This window comes from Pan troglodytes, chromosome 11 (assembly GCF_028858775.2).
Source record: "Pan troglodytes isolate AG18354 chromosome 11, NHGRI_mPanTro3-v2.0_pri, whole genome shotgun sequence".
In the NCBI taxonomy this organism is placed as follows: domain Eukaryota; kingdom Metazoa; phylum Chordata; class Mammalia; order Primates; family Hominidae; genus Pan; species Pan troglodytes.
Genome location: NC_072409.2, coordinates 40854002 through 40874132, shown reverse-complemented (window position 1 = coordinate 40874132; position 20131 = coordinate 40854002). Strand labels below are relative to the sequence as shown.

At 36.4% G+C, this 20131-nt stretch overlaps 2 protein-coding genes across 26 annotated transcripts in view; one reads left to right on the top strand and one right to left on the bottom strand.

Moving 5' to 3' along the window:
• The window catches only part of XPA (XPA, DNA damage recognition and repair factor), a 61548-nt gene that overhangs the window by 1182 nt on the left and 40235 nt on the right, over positions 1 to 20131 (bottom strand). For 2 of the 3 annotated variants that reach the window (XR_010148900.1, XM_009456971.5), the window contains one exon: positions 17341 to 17628. The exons of the other annotated variant lie outside the window; for it this stretch is intronic. Coding sequence is in view for 1 of the 2 variants with exons in the window: in XM_009456971.5 (XP_009455246.1) it covers positions 17612 to 17628 (17 nt within the window). In the remaining variant the exon portion in view is untranslated. Of the gene's footprint in view, positions 1 to 17340; positions 17629 to 20131 lie in introns of those variants that run through there. 3 annotated transcript variants of the gene reach the window in all.
• The window catches only part of NCBP1 (nuclear cap binding protein subunit 1), a 40247-nt gene that overhangs the window by 3611 nt on the left and 16505 nt on the right, over positions 1 to 20131 (top strand). For 5 of the 23 annotated variants that reach the window (XR_008537147.2, XR_010148895.1, XM_054658336.2 and 2 more), the window contains exons 2-14: positions 3736 to 3824; positions 4502 to 4602; positions 6147 to 6303; positions 8055 to 8162; positions 8549 to 8670; positions 10421 to 10490; positions 10933 to 11148; positions 13405 to 13502; positions 14212 to 14275; positions 16703 to 16813; positions 17784 to 17848; positions 18605 to 18667; positions 18914 to 18988. Coding sequence is in view for 16 of the 23 variants with exons in the window: in XM_054658336.2 (XP_054514311.1) it covers positions 3736 to 3824; positions 4502 to 4602; positions 6147 to 6303; positions 8055 to 8162; positions 8549 to 8670; positions 10421 to 10490; positions 10933 to 11148; positions 13405 to 13502; positions 14212 to 14275; positions 16703 to 16813; positions 17784 to 17848; positions 18605 to 18667; positions 18914 to 18988 (1339 nt within the window). In the remaining 7 variants the exon portion in view is untranslated. Of the gene's footprint in view, positions 1 to 3735; positions 3825 to 4501; positions 4632 to 6146; positions 6304 to 8054; positions 8163 to 8548; positions 8671 to 10420; positions 10491 to 10932; positions 11149 to 13404; positions 13503 to 14211; positions 14276 to 16702; positions 16814 to 17783; positions 17849 to 18604; positions 18668 to 18913; positions 18989 to 20131 lie in introns of those variants that run through there. The other 18 variants (XR_010148894.1, XM_063788461.1, XM_024345787.3 and 15 more) reach the window with 11 other exon arrangements.

The window sequence follows — 20131 nt, the reverse complement described above, 5'->3', positions numbered from 1 at the left end:
GGCCAGTGGTGCTGGAGCAGAGTGAGTGAGGGGGAAGTTGTAGGAGATAAGATAAGAGAGATAGCAGAGGGTTGCATCTTATAGGGAGATTATAAAATTATACTTCTGTGTTGAGACTCGACTATCAAAGATTCAGTGGGTAGGATTAGGAGGCTATACCAATGAAGTTCATGTAGTAGTCCATTTATAAACAAGGAAAAGGAAATGCTAAATGGAAAGTAATGTGTATGGATACTAGTCCAGTGCTAAATCTTAACTAATTGCTTAGACTTGCTTTAAAAATGTCTCTGAAGCTTTTTAGTTACTATGGGATATGCAGTCCATTGTTTGTTCTTTTAAGAAAGGATTTAGATTGTTCAAAATCTTAGCTAGAAACAATACGAATACAATTTTGGGAATTTGGGCAATTTACAAAAATTTCAGATTTGCTGTATTAGCCCCATGTAAGCTTCTTAGAATTAGGTCCTTGTCTTTTGGACTGTGGCTGATTTTTTTACTTAACTAAAGAAAAAAATAGAAGTGAAAGGATTTATTATTTTGAGAGAGTATAGTTTATTTCAGAAGTGATGGTTGCCTCTGTTTTAAATCTGCGGGCTCAAGGCATGTTATCTTTCAAGTTGTTCAATATCAAAATAGATGAGCCAAAAAGAAGGGAACAGTGTGCTTAAGGTTTAAAAACATAATGTTGAAGTTGTTGGTTTTAGTTACTTTACTTTTTTATTTTACAGGGTTGGTTTTTTTTCCATTTTGTAGGTCTAAAATTTCTTGTAAGGCTGTAAGATGTACAGTGTACCCATATAAAATTAGGATTGACTTATAGAGGGGAAATTTATTTGGTTTATTAAGATCCTTTCAGATGGATTTTATACCTGCTTATCTATACTAGCCAAGTCTGTCTGAGTGAAGTGGTAATGTTATCTTTAATTTACATTTTAAAACTTTTACATAGTTAAATTTTAATAAAAAATCTGTTCTTGCCTTGGGAACTACCATAGATACGTTTTCTTCATGGTACATTGAGCGAATTCCCCAAATTGTATTCGTATTGTTTTATTTCATTTCCCTGTTCCCTTACCCAGGTTGTCTTCTGAGTTCAATATCATGTTTCTGTTCGTAAGTTCAGATTTTGTCTGTAGTCTTCACCCCTTTATAGTCTCTCAACTATCAGGTGAAAGTGGAACATTTCTTACCTCTTAATACTTTCTGCCTCCTCCCATTCTCCAGACAAATATTGTCCTTTAATATAGCCAAAATGAACAAAGGGTTTGCAGTTCAGAGATGTGACTATGTACATGTATTTTCTAGTTGTTTCTCAGAAATCATACCTTCTCTTCCCACAGCACTATTTTCCCCTTTTCAAGCTTATAAGAGGGCCTAGGAGGGTTGCTTTAAAGGCTGTGGTATGATTCCGAACTGGAACAAGCCAGCTGGAAAGTTAAGTTAGGAAGACTGTAGAGGTGGAATAAAGGGTTGGCAAAATAGATGAGCCAGAAAGAAGGGAACAGTGTGCTTAAGGTTTAAAAAACAACAACAAAAAATAACTGCTCTCATTCAGCTAGTTTTTCAGCATCTGCATTCTCCCAACCTCACTGAAATTTGGTTCTGAGGAGCTCTGCTTTCTAGAATACGGTTTCTTAACATCAGCACTATTGACATTCTTGGCCAGTTATTTGTTTTGGGAGATGCCCTATGCAACGTGGGATATTTAGCAGCATGCCTGGCCCCTACCCACTAGATGCCAGTTGCTTCCCCTAGTTTTGACTACTAAAAATGTCTCCAAGGTTTGCCAGATGACCACTGGGGGCAAAATCTACACCCTGTTGAGAACTACTGCTGTAGAAGAAGGCTATTTGAATGTCCTAGCTGGCAGCTTGCGTAAATATTACATCAATTATGCTTTTTTTCAATAAGTGAATCCTGGAAATGAAAGACCTTTGTGTGAAATTTGGCACTTTGGGTGGTGGAACCTTGATAGGTCCTGTGACTTAGGTTTGATATATACTTAAGAATCAAGGTCCCTGAACCTCTGTGCCACACATGTCTACAACTTTACACAGGCAGATATCTCCAGGAATAAATACATCTCAGCTCTCATGCTGCATGCGTATTATACTTTTTGTGGCATTATCCTTTCAAAATTATAGTCAGTGGACATTCAGTCAGGTTATCATGGTAATTAATGGGTTGGGAAGTTGACGCACAGAGTGTCTTACCCTGTAACCTTTATAATACCCCCCCTCAGATCCTATGTGGATAGTAATAGATTCGTTTTATTCAGCTTCAGTTCATGTGGTATCTGAAGATCATTTCAGTCATTCAATAGATTTAACATTCCAAGCTTAGAATAGCCAGGTGCTGTGTTTTATGAGAATCACCATACATCATTTTCAAGCCAAGTGTTCCATAGGCAAGTAAGTGATTATGAACTTTGTAACAATAATTCCTTTGGCTGTTCAGGTCTGAAGATTGAAGTTATATGTAACTTGCTACTGTGTAACCGTATATCCAACTGCAGATTTTCATTATTAATACCGATTCCCTGCACAGTTACAGGCTCTTGCTTTCTTGTCCGTATGCCGACCAAATAATTGAATCAATGGAAGTCGAAAATTGAATTGTATTAGACTAGCCACAAGTGTTCAGCAGCAGCATCAGGTTCCATACTTAACACTATTATTTTAATTTTTTAAGCTTTATGTTATACCACAAAAGGACTTAGGTGAGTGTGTTAAGGCTTTAAACAAAGTGGTAAGAGATACAAACAGCAAGGGTCTTAATAGACAGGTGTTTGAGGTTAATTTTTAGCACACCTTCATTCAACTTGAATTGTTGAGCAATCAAAAAGACATGCTTGGTAATGATTTTAGAATGGTAGATTTAAAAAACATAGAGATTATTCGAATGATATGGTTTTTAAATAAAGCAGTTATCAGTAATTCAGTTAATAAAAGCTAGTTAAAGCAGGAATTGTAAAACATGTGGTCCTTTTTTCCACCAATTATTTGATATAGTGCTCAGGACTTTGAATATATGTATACTGACTGTCGTTCCCATTATTTAGGATAAACTATACCGTTGTGCTGCATCGTATGCAGAACTGAAATTGTTAATTGAAGACGAGATTAGAGCTTAGAAACATGTGAAGCAAGTGAGAAATCCTAATGTTTTATGCTCCTTTTTCCCATCTTTTGAAGCTTTCCTCTTTATAGCTGATATGACAGCTTTTTTTTCTGATCAAGTCTTTCCAAAGCATTCGACTTGGTTTTGCACCCTTATTTTGTCATTTACATAATAATTACATTATTAGACTAATGAATACTACTGGTACTAACAGGTTTCGGAACAAGCAACTGAGGATCAGTAAACAACTCAAGTTAAAAGAATGGGAGTAGCGGTACATGAGTATTCTAACAACTAGTGTTTAACATGTTGTTGGCAGCTTTCCAGCTTGTCCACAGAAATGGACAGGGCTGCTGATTGCATAGCTCCATGGGCGCTACTCACACAAAATTTAACATAAATAATGCCTCCTGGAGTTATTGTATATAGTGGCTCTGGGAATGGGAGGCTGTTGGTTAATCTATCTTAGTCTGAGAAATGGAGGGTCTGTGAAGAGCTTCTACTCTGTAAAAACATAGGGCCTGGTAGAAAAGAGATTATAACCTAAAAAGGTTAAATAAAATTTGTAATAGCAGATTTATCATGTAATGTTAATTTTTTATGTTGCTGAAATAGGTGGGCAGCCTCACAAAAGGAGAAAGACCTCTGATGCAAATGAAACTGAAGATCATTTGGAATCTTTAATATGCAAAGTAGGAGAAAAGGTATGTCACACAATAGGCACAGGCTGTGATGGGTTTAAGAATGTGGTTAACTGTGCTTTGATTAATTTTTGCAGCTGAAAACTTGGACTACATTTTGGCAAAGCTGGTATTACCATGCATCTGTATCCCAAATTGAATCCATGTTGAAGCCCCTGGGATGTAGATAATTGATCATTTTTAGTACTTTAGTAATTAATAATTTTCATAGAAGATGAGCCCTTAGAAGGGACCTAGGGTATAGACCCCTTAATTTATGCATGAACTAAATCAGCCCTGAATACTTGAGGTAATTTGCCCAGAGTAAGAGAGTGAATTAGTAAGAGGTAAAATGGAGCCCATGGTGTCCTCCCATTTCTAATACTTATTCTGTTATCATAGACTGCTTAGTTTTTAAATTTCACTCGTCCACTTTTCATGGATTTCTAAAGAACAATAACTATCTGAATTGATTTATACTAAACCCATTATAGCTCTGTATGCATGTAAGACTATTTTAATGATCATGCAGAAGTTTTTATTTTAGTTCACTAAAATAGCAATTGAAAGGACAGATGATTGGTAATGATTTTAAAATGATAGATTTTAAAATATGTATATATTTACATTTAAATAGATTTTTAAAAATAAATTTATATTGCTGAGTACTTGACAGATATTTAATGTGATGTCCTCTACAGAGTGCCTGCTCTTTGGAGAGCAACCTAGAAGGCTTGGCTGGTGTTTTGGAAGCTGATCTTCCTAACTACAAGAGCAAGATCTTAAGGCTTCTTTGTACAGTGTATGTATGCAAAAGATTTATGAATCCAGGTGATAATGTATTATCTACTCTTAAATGCTTTGGGAAATGTTCAAAATACATGTTTATGTTCTATATGTCCTTGGCTTTACTTCTATGGGGAAATTTGTACAAATGAGCCAACCTTTGGCCCTTTGGCGAACTCTTTTTCTTAGGGATAAAACTAAAATTGAACATTTTCCTTGTATGTTATTTCTTAGAACCTTAGAATCATTTTAGTTGACTTTTTATAGAGATAGTAGATACTGTCTCATTCAGATATATATTTTTAAGCATGTACATTTAAATGTATGATACTCACATTTTTAAATTAGTAGTACCAAACAAATTTGGGAATTGGTAACTCAGGTAATAGCCCTTCTTGGAAGACTGAAGATGCTTTGGAAGCCACTATTAATAGGCATACTCTCTGGATAAACGGGAGTCTTTGTAGTTACATGAAATTGTAATGTATCCATGAGGTGTTTTTAAATTATGAAGGTGATGTTTATCACTTCTCAGCCTTTTAGTTTAGATCAAGTGAAGGTAACTTTAAGAAACTACTAAGGAAGTCTTCTGAAATCCTTTATTAAAATGGAGTAGTATTTACACTTAAACTGTTGGAAGCCTTGTTTGTTTAAGGCTGAACTTGTATTGCTTCGCAGTGTTCTTTTTTAATTTTTGGTTTTGGGAGGGTTTCAGGGACCACAGTTACCATCAACACAGGTATTTTTTTTGAAGACCTTGATTGTCCCTGATGTTCTGCTAGGTACTTTAGGAAAACAAGTCAAAGAGAATCTCTTGCCCACTGAATGATTATGAATTCTTATTGCTTTTTGAGCTAATTCTAAAGGCTGCCTAAATTAGGAAAAATTGCTTTTTCTAAAGGTTTATTGTAATCCTTTCCCATACTTTTAAAATAACTTTAATGAAATCAGCACACTTGGAGTAAGCAACTGAGACGTAAACAAATCTTAACTATATCAGAGTACGTTTTTTAAAAATTCAATAATTAAACTGGTAGGAACTTAGATGAAACTCGTTTTAATTGTGCATCTTTTCTAAACAACTAGAATAGTGTTTCTCAAAGTAGAATTCTAGTTCCATGACATTTGGTTAGCTAAGTTTAGAAATTCTGAATGCTGCACGCCCCCCCTTAATGATTCTGTATTAAAGAGGCTTGTTTCACCCAGGATTTCTGAGCTATTTTACCATGGAAACCATGTTCTGTGGAAATGCTACTCAGTTCCACTAAGCACACTTGAAGAAAAACTGTTGTAGCATTAGTTTTATTTATTTCAGTATGATAACTTTACAATTAAATCATTTACTTTCTTAACTCTTAGATTAACTGATGAATTAAAATGAAAAATTACGGGACTCTGTAACATTTCTCAATGACATGCTTTTTCTGAAGTATTTTTAAAGACATAGCTAAAAGTAATCCTGTTCCAAAGTTAATGGAATGATAAAAAGATTCACATAAAATTCAGCAACTTAACGCCATTGTTTTGGGGTTTTCTTGTTATACTGGGTTCTTAAATCAGTGCACGCCTATTACCTGAGAAGCTGACAATTTATACAACATTAGTTGGACTACTGAATGCCAGGAATTACAATTTTGGTGGAGAATTTGTAGAAGCCATGATTCGTCAACTTAAAGAATCATTGAAAGCAAACAATTATAATGAAGCCGTGTATTTGGTAAGTTAGTTTGTTTGTTGGTATGTTATGACTACTGTTGGGATGGAGGGAAAAGGTGAACTACAACCAAATAAAATGCTCTCCTAAAGCATTCTCATTCACTTTCATAGCTTCATAAGCCACCTTTATTTTGACGATACCCCCAAATCTGTAACTGTATCTCCAACCTTTCTCCTGAGCTCCAGTCCAGTATTCCAGATGCTAGCTGCATAGCCTTCAGATACCTTACTAGAAAGTGCCTAAATTAATGCATCATTCATACCTCCTTTTTTCTGCCCTCTCCCCAGCTCATACAGTGGCCACTGTGTACTAAATAACCCATCTAGAAAGCTGAGCATTAATTTTTGTCTTCCCTTTGCCCTCTCGTACCATAGGTGTTCCCAATCCCTGTCAATTCTGTCTCCCTAATTTCTCTCAAGTCTGTCCTTTTTTGGTCTCCAGGGCCTCTAGCATAGTTTATGCCTTCCTCCAGATGTTCTTAATAGCCTCTTAACTGATCTTTTTGCATCTAGATTCTCTGCTTTTCACTTTGTGTTCTGCAGTGGCACCAGACTGGTCTTTCTATAACTAGGCTCTGCACATGTTGGTTACTGGTTAAAAAAACCTTAGTTCCTTCCCATTGTCTACAGTGAGTGGTCTTAAAAGCCTGGTGCACAAGATGATTCCTTGGGTTGCAGGAAGTGAATATTAAGAACTCTTATTTATCTTAAGTGGAAATGAAATTAAGCCTTACTAATAATACATAGATTAATGGTGATCCAGTGTATATCATAAATACATATGTATGTGTTGAAGATATGTGATCAAATTCTTTTTTACTGAGTACACAATCAAAAAAGTTTGGACACCCATCAGACTATAGGATTAAAGTCCAGACTCTTTAGCCTGACCCTTTATGGTTTCCCCAGTCTGTTTCTCTATTCTTGTCTCCCATATACTCCCCAGCAATATCAAAATAACTTGCAGATCCCTAAACACACCTTGTTTTTGAACCTCTATGCCTAGACTGCCCTCCTTGCTCACTACTTGAGACTGTTGCTATCCTTTATGACCTAGCCTAATTGTTACCTCCTTTGTGATGCTTTCCCCAACTCCCTTTGTCATTGTTCCTAAAAAATGCTTAATTTGCCTTTTAGTGTGGGAGTCATTCCTTTGTATTGAGACTGTGCTTGTTCCACTAGAATGAGTCCCCTAACAGTGACTTTTAGTAGTGTTTAGCAATAGCACACTAAGCACACCCAATAAATATGTGTTCTGTAATTTCCATTTCTGTAATTCAGTGAAAATTACAGCCAAACAGAAAAGGAGATTATAGGTTGAAGTAGCTAGAATATTTTACAATCTGGATTCTTGATGTAGTATGGCATAGAAACGTATGAACTCACAGAATACTGTCCTTTATATAGTCTTTGTTACAACTTCTCAATTCTGCCATTGTAGCACAAAAGCAACCATAGACAATATGTAACTGAATGAGCGTGGCTATTCCACTAAGTTTACTTATGGATACTGAAACTTGAATTTCATGTAATTTGTATGTGTCATAAAATACTCTTGATTTTTTTTTCAAGCATTAAAAAATGTAAAAACCATTTTTAGTTCCCAGCTATGCAAAAAACAGGTAGTAGGCTAGATTCAGCCCTTAGGCTATAGTTTTTTAGACCAATAGTTTAGCCTATACAAGATTGCTTATTTTGTAGTTATTATAAAGAACATTTAGGTTTAATAGCAGAAATTGTTTGCCCCAACAGGTCCGTTTTTTATCTGATCTTGTGAATTGTCATGTGATTGCCGCCCCATCAATGGTTGCTATGTTTGAAAATTTTGTAAGCGTAACTCAGGAAGAAGATGTACCTCAGGTAAGAGAACCCCTCATGCTGAATCTTGAGGGGTTCTTGAGGGGTTACTGAATCCTGGTACTTCCATATAGTACCAGGCATTTTTCGCTGATAACCCATTAGCAATAAAGAAAAAAATAACAGCAGACTATCACACTTTAAGTTCTTACTATCTAAAAATTAAGCTGACTGGCACACTGGTGGGTTCTCATAATATCTGTATGTTGATTTAAATGATGCTGTCTAGTAAGATTAGAACTAATATATCTAGAAATGCTCTGTATAAACCAGATGTCTTATTTAAGTCCTATTAAATAGCTTCCATAGGATTTCATTCAAGAATAAATAAAATATGAACGAATATAATTAAAGCATATTTTAAACTTAACTTTTTAAAAATCCTTTAGGTGCGACGAGATTGGTATGTGTATGCATTTCTGTCATCTTTGCCCTGGGTTGGAAAGGAGTTGTACGAAAAGAAAGATGCAGAGATGGACCGCATCTTTGCCAACACTGAAAGCTATCTTAAGTAAGGGCACAGCTCTTAGTACTCTTTGTTGCTTAGGTAAAGGATATCTTATATCAGTGATATCATTTGAGTTTCTCAAAAATAAGCTGTAGAGTTCCTGAAGGTATTTTCTAGGTAATCCTGTTCTCCTGCTGTTTTAACTCACTGAGACCTCAAAGTAGTCAGATATGGTTTGCTTACTTTTGCCAGTGCAAAGGACAGTTGGCAATATAGCTTCTTTTAAGCTGCTTTTATATGTTTATAAAAGACATAAAACACCCTAGTGCAATAGTTCCTCAAATATTAGTGTGGATAAGAATTACCTGTGGTACTTAAAATACTCAGACCCCAACCCCCAGACCTGATAAATTATACAATTTGAGAGAGAGGTTTGGACATCTGTATTATTAACACATTTCACAAGTGGAGAACCACTGTCCTAGCACATACAGTATATTTATTTCAAGTAAATTAATCCTAAATCAAGCTCTTAAAACAGTGGTCCTTAACCCTCCATCCAGCCAGTACTTCTTAAGTAATATGACACATTTCAATTAAAATAGTCACATGTCTTCCCATTACCCATCTCTCCTAAGCCAATGTAAAAGCTTGGTTTATATTGTTAGATACAATAATAATAAATAGGTCTTTTTAGTAAATTTATGCTTAACTATCCAGCAACATGGTAATGGTTATGTGGCCCTTAGGTTTTTACAGATTGATTTTGTTGTTAAGTTTCATTTTCTCTTTTTTAAGTGCTTTTTTTGGATAACTGTTAATAGCTACTTAGTTGGTTATTAAGTAAAGTTAAAAGAAGCTTAAAAAGTAAGAATCTTTTGGCCGGGCGCAGTGGCTCACGCCTGTAATCCCAGCACTTTAGGAGGCCAAGGCAGGTGGATCACCTGAGGTCAGGAGTTCGAGACCAGCCTGGCCAACATGGTGAAAACCCATCTCTACTAAAAAATACAAAAATTAGCTGAGCGTGGTGGTGGGTGCCTGTAATCCCAGCTACTCGGGAGGCTGAGGCAGGAGAATTGCTTGAACCCAGGAGACAGAGGTTGCAGTGAGCCGACATGGTGCCGCCACTGCACTCCAGCCTGGGCAACAGGGTGAGACTCCGTCTCAAAAAAAAAAAAAAAAAAAGAATCGTGTGTGTGTGTGTACATATCCTTTCTCTTTTTTATTCAAATGATAGCACAATATACACACTGTTCTTCACTTGGCTTTTTTTTTTTTTTCTTACTATAACTTGTATTTGTTGCATAAAAATACTTAACTCTACTTCATTCTTTTTGACAGTTGTAGGGTATTTCACTTTTTAATGTACCATGATTTCCGTAGTCTCCTGTTGGTGGACGTTTAGGTTATTTTCAATCTTTTGCTATTATAAACAATGTTTCAGTGAATATCTTTGTGTATGTTTTTATGTACATGTGCAAATATATTTATGGGGGATATAAATTTTTAGAAATGGCATTGCTGAGTTGAGGGTTCTAAACAATTTTGATAGATTTAGTCAAATTACCTTCCAAAGAGATTATACTCTCCCGAAGAGATTATATCAGTTAACCTCTTTGTCAACAATGTTTGAGACTGAATCTTGACCTGCATCTTGATGATACACAGTACATTATCCAAACAGTTGATATCTGCCACTCCAGTAGGTAAAATGTTATTTCATTGCTTTAATTTGCATTTTAATAACTGTGAGGGTGACTGAGCATCTCATGTTTTTAAAAGCCTAAATATAGATTTTCATTTTTATCTTTAGAAGACGCCAAAAGACTCATGTACCCATGTTACAGGTATGGACTGCTGATAAACCACATCCACAAGAAGAGGTAAATGGATTTCAGTCCCTTGTGATACAAACACAGTCAGCTCTTGAATAGATTCTTATCTCTGTAAGATACTCAGACCATTCCATTTTACCCTTTGACTGTGTTTCTACATTTCATGATAGCTCCTTCTCATAGCTCTAGGTGTATGGTAGATCTTTAATAGATGATAGAATGTAATTGAAATATTCCCTTGTTCTTTGGAATGCCAGCTATTACAGAGTTGACATATATTTATTTAAATGCTTAATTTGAAAAATGTAAAAACAGTTCCAAACAGGTAGACTTTATAAGTAAAATAAAAACAAAAACTTAGCACCTTTTTTTGTACCATCTTACAAGTTAGCTTACTTTTGTATCCTGTATTTTAAAGGGTAGTGATTTTTTCATTTTGTCTAGTCAAAATGTTAATTATATTAATGATTAAAAATTAATCTGTCTTTAGTATTTAGATTGCCTGTGGGCCCAGATTCAGAAATTGAAAAAGGATCGCTGGCAGGAACGGCACATCCTAAGACCTTATCTTGCCTTTGACAGCATCCTGTGTGAAGCACTGCAGCACAATCTGCCTCCTTTTACACCACCTCCTCACACTGAAGATTCAGTGTACCCAATGCCCAGGGTCATCTTCAGAATGTTTGATTACACAGATGATCCCGAGGTAAGTGACCGACTAAAAGTCCTAGATATGACCTGTGTTGCATTGTGCTTGTGGGTTAATCCCGCTTGAATTATGCCTGTGGTATGTTTTAATTTTGAGTTGTTTTTATCTAAGAAGGTCAGTAGCAATGAAGTTAACTTTTTAATTCAGTGAATGATATCACCTCATTATGCAAGAAATTATATTTGGCATGTGTAAATAGATTACAGAGACGTGCACAGTTTGCAGGCTAAGAGTGTGGGTTTTGGGTTTTTAGAGCTACGTTGGTTTGTGTTTTAATCTTGGTTTAGCCAAATACTAGCTGTGTTAATTTGGGAAGGTTATTTACCTCCCTGTGCTTTCGTTTCCTGAAGGTAATAATAATAGTATACATCTCATAATAGTAGTATATATCTCATGTTATGAGGATTAAATTATTAACATGTAAAATGCATAGAACAAGAACAGTGTCTGTCACATGATGAATGCTCAGTCATTCTGGCAATTTTTCTTTTTTTTTTTCTTTTCGAAATGGGGTCTCACTTTGTTGCCCAGGCTGGAGGTGAGATCTAAGCTCACTGCAACCTCTGCCTCCTGTGCTCAAGCGATCCTTCCACTTCAGCCTCCTGAGTAGCTGGGACCACAGGCATGTGTCACCTAGCCTGGCAAATTTTTTGTAGAGTTGAGATTTCGCCGTGTTGCCCTGGCTGGTCTCAAACTCCTGGGCTCAAGCAATTCGTCCGCCTCGTTTTCCCAAAGTGTTGGGCTTACAGGCATGAGCCACTACACCTGTCCATAATTATACTTAATAAGGTTATTTCTCAATAAAAGTACCTAGTTTTAGGTATGGTCCCTCTCTAGGCAACACAGCCTGTCTTGTGATTATTCATATTGTATGATTATTTGAAAACAAATGTTAGAAGTATTTTTAATTAAAAAATTCCAAAGATTAGTCTGAGCTGACTTTATCATTTTTAATATACATGTTCTTTATTTCAAAGTCAAGTTTCCTGGCAGCCATTGTACTGTTATAATTGTATATTGTACAATTAAGAAAATTTATAATTTTCATTGTGGGTACTATCCTGTGTATTGTAAGATGCTCAGCGGTGTCCCTGACCTCTACCCTCTAAATGTCAATAGCACTCTCCCTGCCTCAGTTTTGACAACCAAAAATATCTCCAGAGAGTGTCCCCTCAAGAGCAAAATTGCCCCCAGTTGAAAACTATTGCCATAAAAATTAATATTACCACCTAAGTCAAATTTGAGTTTCTTCTATTGTCTCTTTTCTGTTCTATGGTAAACTGCTAATGACCAGTAGGAATTTAGTATATATGTAATCTATATTGGAATAAAAATTTCTCAGATAATCAGTTACATATACAAAATTATCAGCTTGCTGCCGTCTTTGCTATATTCCATATGTAACCAAATACTTTAGTCAAAATTATGTAATGATCTACTTAGATATGTCTAACTGAAAATCTGGTTTACATTTAAGACTGCTAATGTTTGTGGTCGGGTATTTTTTGTGTGTGCAGGGGAAACTAGAATGGGACCTCAAAATTTGTTTCTCCTGAATTTATATTTAATTGGTATCACCTCTGTAAGGTGCATATCCATCCCTTGCTAGAAGAGTATAAATATATAAAATACATATTACTCCCAAAACGAACAGGATTTTGTTTCTGTTCTGGCCTTTTACAAGTTGTTTATTAAAAAACATTAGAAATTGTAAAAAAAGATTAGAATCATCCAAAAGTCATTATTAAAGGTTTATTTTGTGTGTTTTGAACCTGTTTGCTATGAATATACTTAAGAATAAACTAATGCCATGTAGGGAATATGTTTTGAGCTTAGACAGTATATTATGGGCATTTTTCAATTCATGCATGACTTTTTATGGCTATGTGGTGTTTGAATAGAATTTTCTCTCTGCATAGTTATTAATGGAAATAATTCTCGGTTTAAGAAATAAACTCTGTAAGACTTGTATTATCCAAAATTAGTTTCATATAATAATTGGTGTGTAAAGTAGGCAGTGGTTGTATGGTTAGGTATGAGATGTAGTAGAAAAAACACTACAGCTGATACTCTGGGGTATAAGTGAACATGACAATGGAATTTCCTGAAATATAGAGCTTTAACACTTCAGAACTTTTATCCCCATCACCCAGTTTAGTGCTTGGAACATAATAGTCTCTCAAATATTTGTTGAATAAGTAAAAGAAATCTGTTTTCTAGGCCTGTAGTGTACACATTTGGTTTTCTTTCCAGGGTCCTGTCATGCCAGGGAGTCATTCAGTGGAAAGATTTGTAATAGAAGAGAATCTTCACTGCATCATTAAGTCCCACTGGAAGGAAAGGAAGACTTGGTAAGATTCTTTTCATGGTACTTTTAGAAGGGAGAGAAAGCAGCAATTTTGATAATTCAGTAAGAGCAAAATATATGTTGAGAGTGTAAGAAAATTTTATCTTCCTGACTCCCTGTCTTGCTAAAATCAGTTTCTAAAAACACTTGCTTTACTTTCTCGAGGCTCTTCACCCTTGTATAGTACTTTTCAAGGTGCTTTGTAGTAATAAGCGTATGATGCCAGTGTGTTTGGTGTGGATATTTAGCATATGCTATGGAGAGCTTGAATGGCAAGTTATTTTGGGTTTGGATACCAATAGTTTTGCTCTGTTTTCTAGCATTTAGACACCCAAGCTTTGGAATTTTTTTTTTTAATAAAATTTTCTTAAACTTTGGAAAGTTTGGTTTAGATTTTAAGGTGGAAATGAATATAGTATTATGAGAGTGATCTACTCTATTAAAACTTCTTTAAGTTAGTACATCTGAATATGCTTCCTTAGTATTATTACCTAGACTCCTTTTGATCTTTCAAGAAATTTTGGATGCAGTAAAGATTTTCCTTGTGGTAGACAGAATAATTTATGCCATAGTTAAATGAAGTAACTGAAATCTAGGACATTTCAAAAAAGATTTTTCTTTGCTTATATCTAAACACATTGCTTTTGAAACTGCTTATTTGACTTTTCTTGTGTCTTCGTATACTTATTAAACTTAAATTACACTTTTTATAGTGCTGCACAGTTAGTGAGCTATCCAGGGAAGAACAAGATCCCCTTGAACTACCACATAGTTGAGGTATGAATTCCATGTGGAGCGTGTTTCTGAGTTTCAGAATCTTTCTGTTGGCTTTAAAGTATGATCTACTCTTGGCTTATTTATTTATTTATTTATTTATTTATTTATTTATTGCTACTTGTCCAGCATTCAGAATTAACAGAAGCGAGGAAATTGCTGTCGGTTTTGGTGCTCTATTAGCCATGTTAGTAAAGAGAAAAAAGGAGATTGAAACCAGTAGCCAAATGGAATTTTGAGTTGCCTATAAGTTATTTATATAGTATGTCTTCATTCATGGATAGTTGTGGATAATGTAAGTTACCTCTAGCTCTGTCAATACATTGTCCACTTAACAGACGTATAAGTGATTTAAATACTTTAAAATATCATTTTAGACAGATAACATATCTTTAATTGTGTTTATCTGGCCTCTCAGTACTAGCATAAACTTAGTGTATTATTTCCTGTAACACAAAGTGTAGATGAATCATCGTTTATTCTTAGAAATCTAAAGAGCCAAGCAGTTTAGAAATAGAGTAGCAACACTTTTGACTTCATATTAACTCATACAAAAGGTTGATGTTAGTATACAGTTGAATACATTATAGAGATTTATATCAAAAAACAGTGTTCACTTGACACGTGAGTCAAACTGTTAACTGCATTTTTTTTTTTTTTCCCAAATGGAGCCTTGCTCTGTCGCCCAGGCTGGAGGGCAGTGGCGTGATCTTGGCTCACTGCAGCCTCCACCTCTGGGGTTCAAGCAATTCTTCTGCCTCAGCCTCCTGAGTAGCTGGAACTACAGGCGCACACCACCACGCCCGGCTAATTTTTGTATTTTTAGTAGAGACAGGGTTTCACCATATTGGCCAGGCTGGTCTTGAACTCCTGACCTCATGATCTGCCTGCCTTGGGCTCCCAAGGTGCTGGGATTACAGGCATGAGCCACTGTGCCCAGCCCACTGCATTGTCTTTATATTAAAGTATTCATGGGCCAGGCTCAGTGGCTCATACCTATAATTCCAGCAATTTGGGGGGCTCAGGCAGGCTGATAGCTTGAGCTCAGGAGTTCGAGACCAGCCTGGGCAACATGGCAAAATCCTGTCTCCACTAAAAATACAAGAAAAAAAGGAAAGAGCCAGCCATGGTGGCACGCACCTGTGGTGCCAGCTACTTAGGGGTGGGAGGATCACTTGAGCCTAGGAGGTCAAGGCTGCAGTGAGCTGAAATTGTGCCTCTGCACTCCAGCCTGGGTGACAGAGTGAGAGTCCGTCTCAAAATAAATAAATAGTATTCATGAAAGAGACAGCATAGGATGTATTAAGAGTCGTATCCTCTACCGACTGAGCTAGCTGGGCCTGATAGGATGTATTAAGGTTCACATTTTATTAATATTGCACTTTTGTGCCTTTTTAAAAAAAGTACTGTGTATTTCCTATCTTTACAAAACTTGGATATACTTAATGCTGTGAACTTGGCTCAATGACATGTCTGAAATGCAAAATGTCATTTTTAAATCTGCAAAATGTATAGAAATTCATCAGACCGAAGTGTAGAAGTGTGAGAGATAGGTAAGAGTAAAGGATGCAGACTAGGGCTTTAGAATTCTAGGCAGGTGGTCCACCAATTATACAGAGAGAGTAGGAAGGAAGTTTCTGAATAAGAGGCATGGCAAAGAAGTCTTGGACTGCCAGAAAGATCTGGGCATCTATTTCAAGTAACAGTGTGGAATGACTTGATTTTCTTGTTTCCTGACCCCAAAGTCTAAAAGAATTCTTTTTTTTTTTTGAGATGGAGTCTCGCTCTGTCGCCTAGGCTGGAGTACAGTGACACGACCTCAACTCAGTGCAACCTCTGCCTCCTGGGTTCAAGCAGTTCTCCTGCCTCAGGCTCTCAAGTTGCTGGGACTATAGGTGCCCACCACCACACCCGGCTAATTTTTGTATTTTTTGTAGAGACAGAGTTTCACCGTGTTGGCCAGGCTGGTCTTGAACTCCTGACCTCAAGTAATCTGCCTGCCTCAGCCTCCCTAAGTGCTGGGATTACAGGCGTGAGCCACTGCGCCCAGCCTAAGAGTTCTAGTTATTTATAGGAATGAAACTGTCATGGATCTTTTGAGCCCCTCAAAAAGCTGTACATCCTGGCTCAGCTGTGGTGCTTTCAAAGTTGGAATTTAATTGCATAGTTCTCTGGGAGGAGTGTAGATCAAATAAGCATTAGTTTTGTGTGTTTTTATTTGATCGAATTATAGAGAGAAGAAATTTTCATTACAGTTTTCAGTTTTAGATTTTTGTGTTTGAAAGAGCATAATTTTAAATATTAAAACGTAATTCCATTTTCATTATGAATGCCATGGAGTTAGAGCTCAGATTTAGAATGTTAAGGTCTTTCTAATAGAAGTGCAAAGATAGCAGTTGGATTGAATTGTGACTCATGATTCTTTTGTAGGTGATCTTTGCAGAGCTGTTTCAACTTCCAGCACCCCCTCACATTGATGTGATGTACACAACACTCCTCATTGAACTGTGCAAACTTCAACCTGGCTCTCTACCCCAAGTTGTATCCTTTTCTTTATTTTTAAACTTAATCTCTTTGGCCTGGTCTTAAAAGATTATTAAATATTTCTGCTTGTGGGTTTAAATTTTGTAGGTAAAAAATGTGGCTTTTGAAGTGTGTTGTGTGTGTGTATTACATGTGTGTCCTTGTATGTCTGTAAATACATATGCACCTACACATATGTAGATACATCCTTCACTGTTTGGGTCAGGGAGTTCAAAAATAGACAACAATAAAATTTGTTGCCTAGATTGACTTTTCCTCTCACAATAGATTTCTCTGAAGCATGTGATGCTTGCTGTTTGATACAGCATTTTACCCACGGTAGAACTTCTTTCAGAGTTGGAATTAATCTTCCCAAACCCTGCCACTGCTTTATTAGCTAAGTTTCTATGATATTCTAAATCCTTCGTTGTCATTCAGCAGTGTTCACAAGGAGTTGATTCCATCTCAAAAAAACACTTTCTTTGCTCATACATAGAAAGCATCTTCTTATTTTTTAAAGTTTTATTATGGAATTGTGCAATTAATAATGGAAAAGCTTGTTTTATTGTAAAAATTACCAGTATGTGACACAGAGACATGAAGCAAGCAGATGCCATTGGAAAAATGGTGCCAGTAGACTTGCTCGTTGCAGGGTTGCCACAAACCTTCAGTTAAAAAAAAAAAAAAAAAGCAATTTCTGCTAAGCACAATGAAACAATGTATGCCTGTGCGTATGGAGGAGCATGGGGAAATTTGGGAGGTGATGAAAATATTATCTTGATTTCACAAGTGTATGCAGGTCAGATTCATTATACATCACTGATATTTCAAAGCTGTAAGAAAACACAAAAACAAGATTGATTGTGTGAAAAGATGTTCAGCATTATTAATCATTATAAAGACTTGAAATGTTTTATTTCTATTCTTGTCTGTTACAACTTATTTGGGATAAAAGTGGAGAATAGTTTTCCTTATCCTAAATTCACAGCTTGCACAGGCAACTGAAATGCTATACATGCGTTTGGACACAATGAACACTACCTGTGTAGACAGGTACAGTAATCGCTTTACTGCTGAGCTGAGTTAGCAGCTTTTACTTCCTGTACTTCATAAAGGAATTTGATTAAGACATTTTTAAGAATTTCCATGTTTAGTTTTTTTCTTGCCTCCCAAAATAACCTTTGTATAATAACCAGACTCATACTTAATGTAACATTACGTTTTTTGATGTCTATGCTATGATTTTCTTTAATTTCATTCTCTAGTCAAGTATCAAAGACTATACTTGGCTCTGCCATTTATAAAATGTTTTATCTGCAATTTATTTTTTTTATTTGAGACAGGGTCTTGCTCTGTCACCCAGGCTGGAGTGCAGTGGGATGAGCATAGCTCATTATAACCTTGAACTTGTGGGCTCAAGCAATCCTCCTGCCTTAGTCTCCATCCCGAGTAGCTGGGATTACAGGCATGAGCCACTGCACCTGGCCTACAATTTCATAAATCTTTTTTTTTTCTTGCTTCAGTTTCATCATCTTTTATATGGAGAAAATAATATGTACCTTGGAAGTTGTGAGAATTAAATAATAAACATGTTAGGTGCCCACACAAAACAGGTACTAGAATTGTATCTGTCATTGACCTAAAAAGGATAAAGAGAGTTGGCAGAAGATACAACTGCATGTAGGGGAATATGCTTTTCATTAACTCTGTAAAATCGGGTTTTATCTGTTTGAAGGCTTATATAAGTTTCTGTTCTAAATCCCAGTCATTCTTCCTTTTTCTCTGCCTACCTCCCCCTTCTCTACGTAGGTTTATTAATTGGTTTTCTCATCATCTAAGTAACTTCCAGTTCCGTTGGAGCTGGGAAGATTGGTAAGTGATAGTGTGTTTTATCTTTTTCTGTAGTCAAAAAACTACTAATGTTTAAAACTGTAACATAAAAGTGTCTGAAATATTTAATTTCTTGGAAACTATTTGTAGTTAAGTACAAATAGTTACAAGTGCAATTATAACTTAACAAAACTTGTAAGTTGTTATAAGTTAACAGATAATTATAGTACAAATGGGTGTAAGTGCAGATTATATGTAAGCATTGATAAAACTACATTTCCTCCTTAGGTCAGATTGTCTTAGTCAAGATCCTGAAAGTCCCAAACCAAAGTTTGTAAGAGAAGTTCTAGAAAAATGTATGAGGTAAGTTTTTTGTGTTTTCTCCTTTGTTTAGGACTTTTAACTTCTTTGGGAGGATTTTTTTCTCTTCTCTGCACTTGTGATGTGTGTTCAGAATATTGGATTCAAAATCCACTTACTCATCTTCCATCCCATTTTTAATCAAGATTTAGGCTAAGAAAAATTAGGCAACCATGCCATATAGATTCCATGTGAATTTAAGCCAGTAAGTTCTTGTAAAGATATTACAGGCCGGGCACAGTGGCTCACGCCTGTAATCCCAGCACTTTGGGAGGCCAAAGCGGGTGGATCATATGATGTGAGGAGTTCAGACTAGCATGGCCAACATGGGGAAACCCCCTCTCTACTAAAAATAAAAATTTGCGAGGCGTGTTGGCGAACGTCTAATAATCCCACCTACTTGGGAGGCTGAGGGAGGAGAGTCCTTTGAGCCAAGATTGCACCACTGCACTCCAATCTGGCCGACAGAGCGATACTCTTATCTCAAAAAAATAAAAAAGGTGTTATATATGAAATGAATTCAGATTTATGGAAAAGTTGGCACAACATTACAAAGAATTCTGTATCCTCTTCACCTAGATTCTATAGCTATTAACATTTTATCATGTTTGCTCTCATGCTCACTCCCTTTTCGTCTCTCCCTAGAGACCCATTACGTTGGTTTTCCTTTGAGAATAAGCTGCATACCCAGCTGATGTAATGGCCCATTATCCTTTAATGTTCCATTACATATCTTCCCAAAACAAAACCACTCTCCTACCTAGGCAGCATACAACCTTTTAGATCAGAAAATTAGTTGTGGTACAGTCCTACCACATAATTCACAGGTGCTGCTGAAATTTTGCCAGCCGTCCCAACACCTGTATTTCCTGTCTGGTCTGGAGTGGTTTTGTTTTGTTTTGTTTTGAGATGGAGTCTCGCTCTGTCACCCAGACTGGAGTGCAGTGGCACGATCTCGGCTCACTGCAAGCGCCACCTCCGGGTTCACGCCATTCTCCTGCCTCAGCCTCCTGGTAGCTGGGACTACAGGCGCCCGCCACCACGCCTGGCTAATTTTTTGTAGTTTTAGTAGAGACGGGGTTTCACTGTGTTAGCTGGGATGATCTCAATCTCCTGACCTCGTGATCCGCCCGCCTCGGCCTCCCA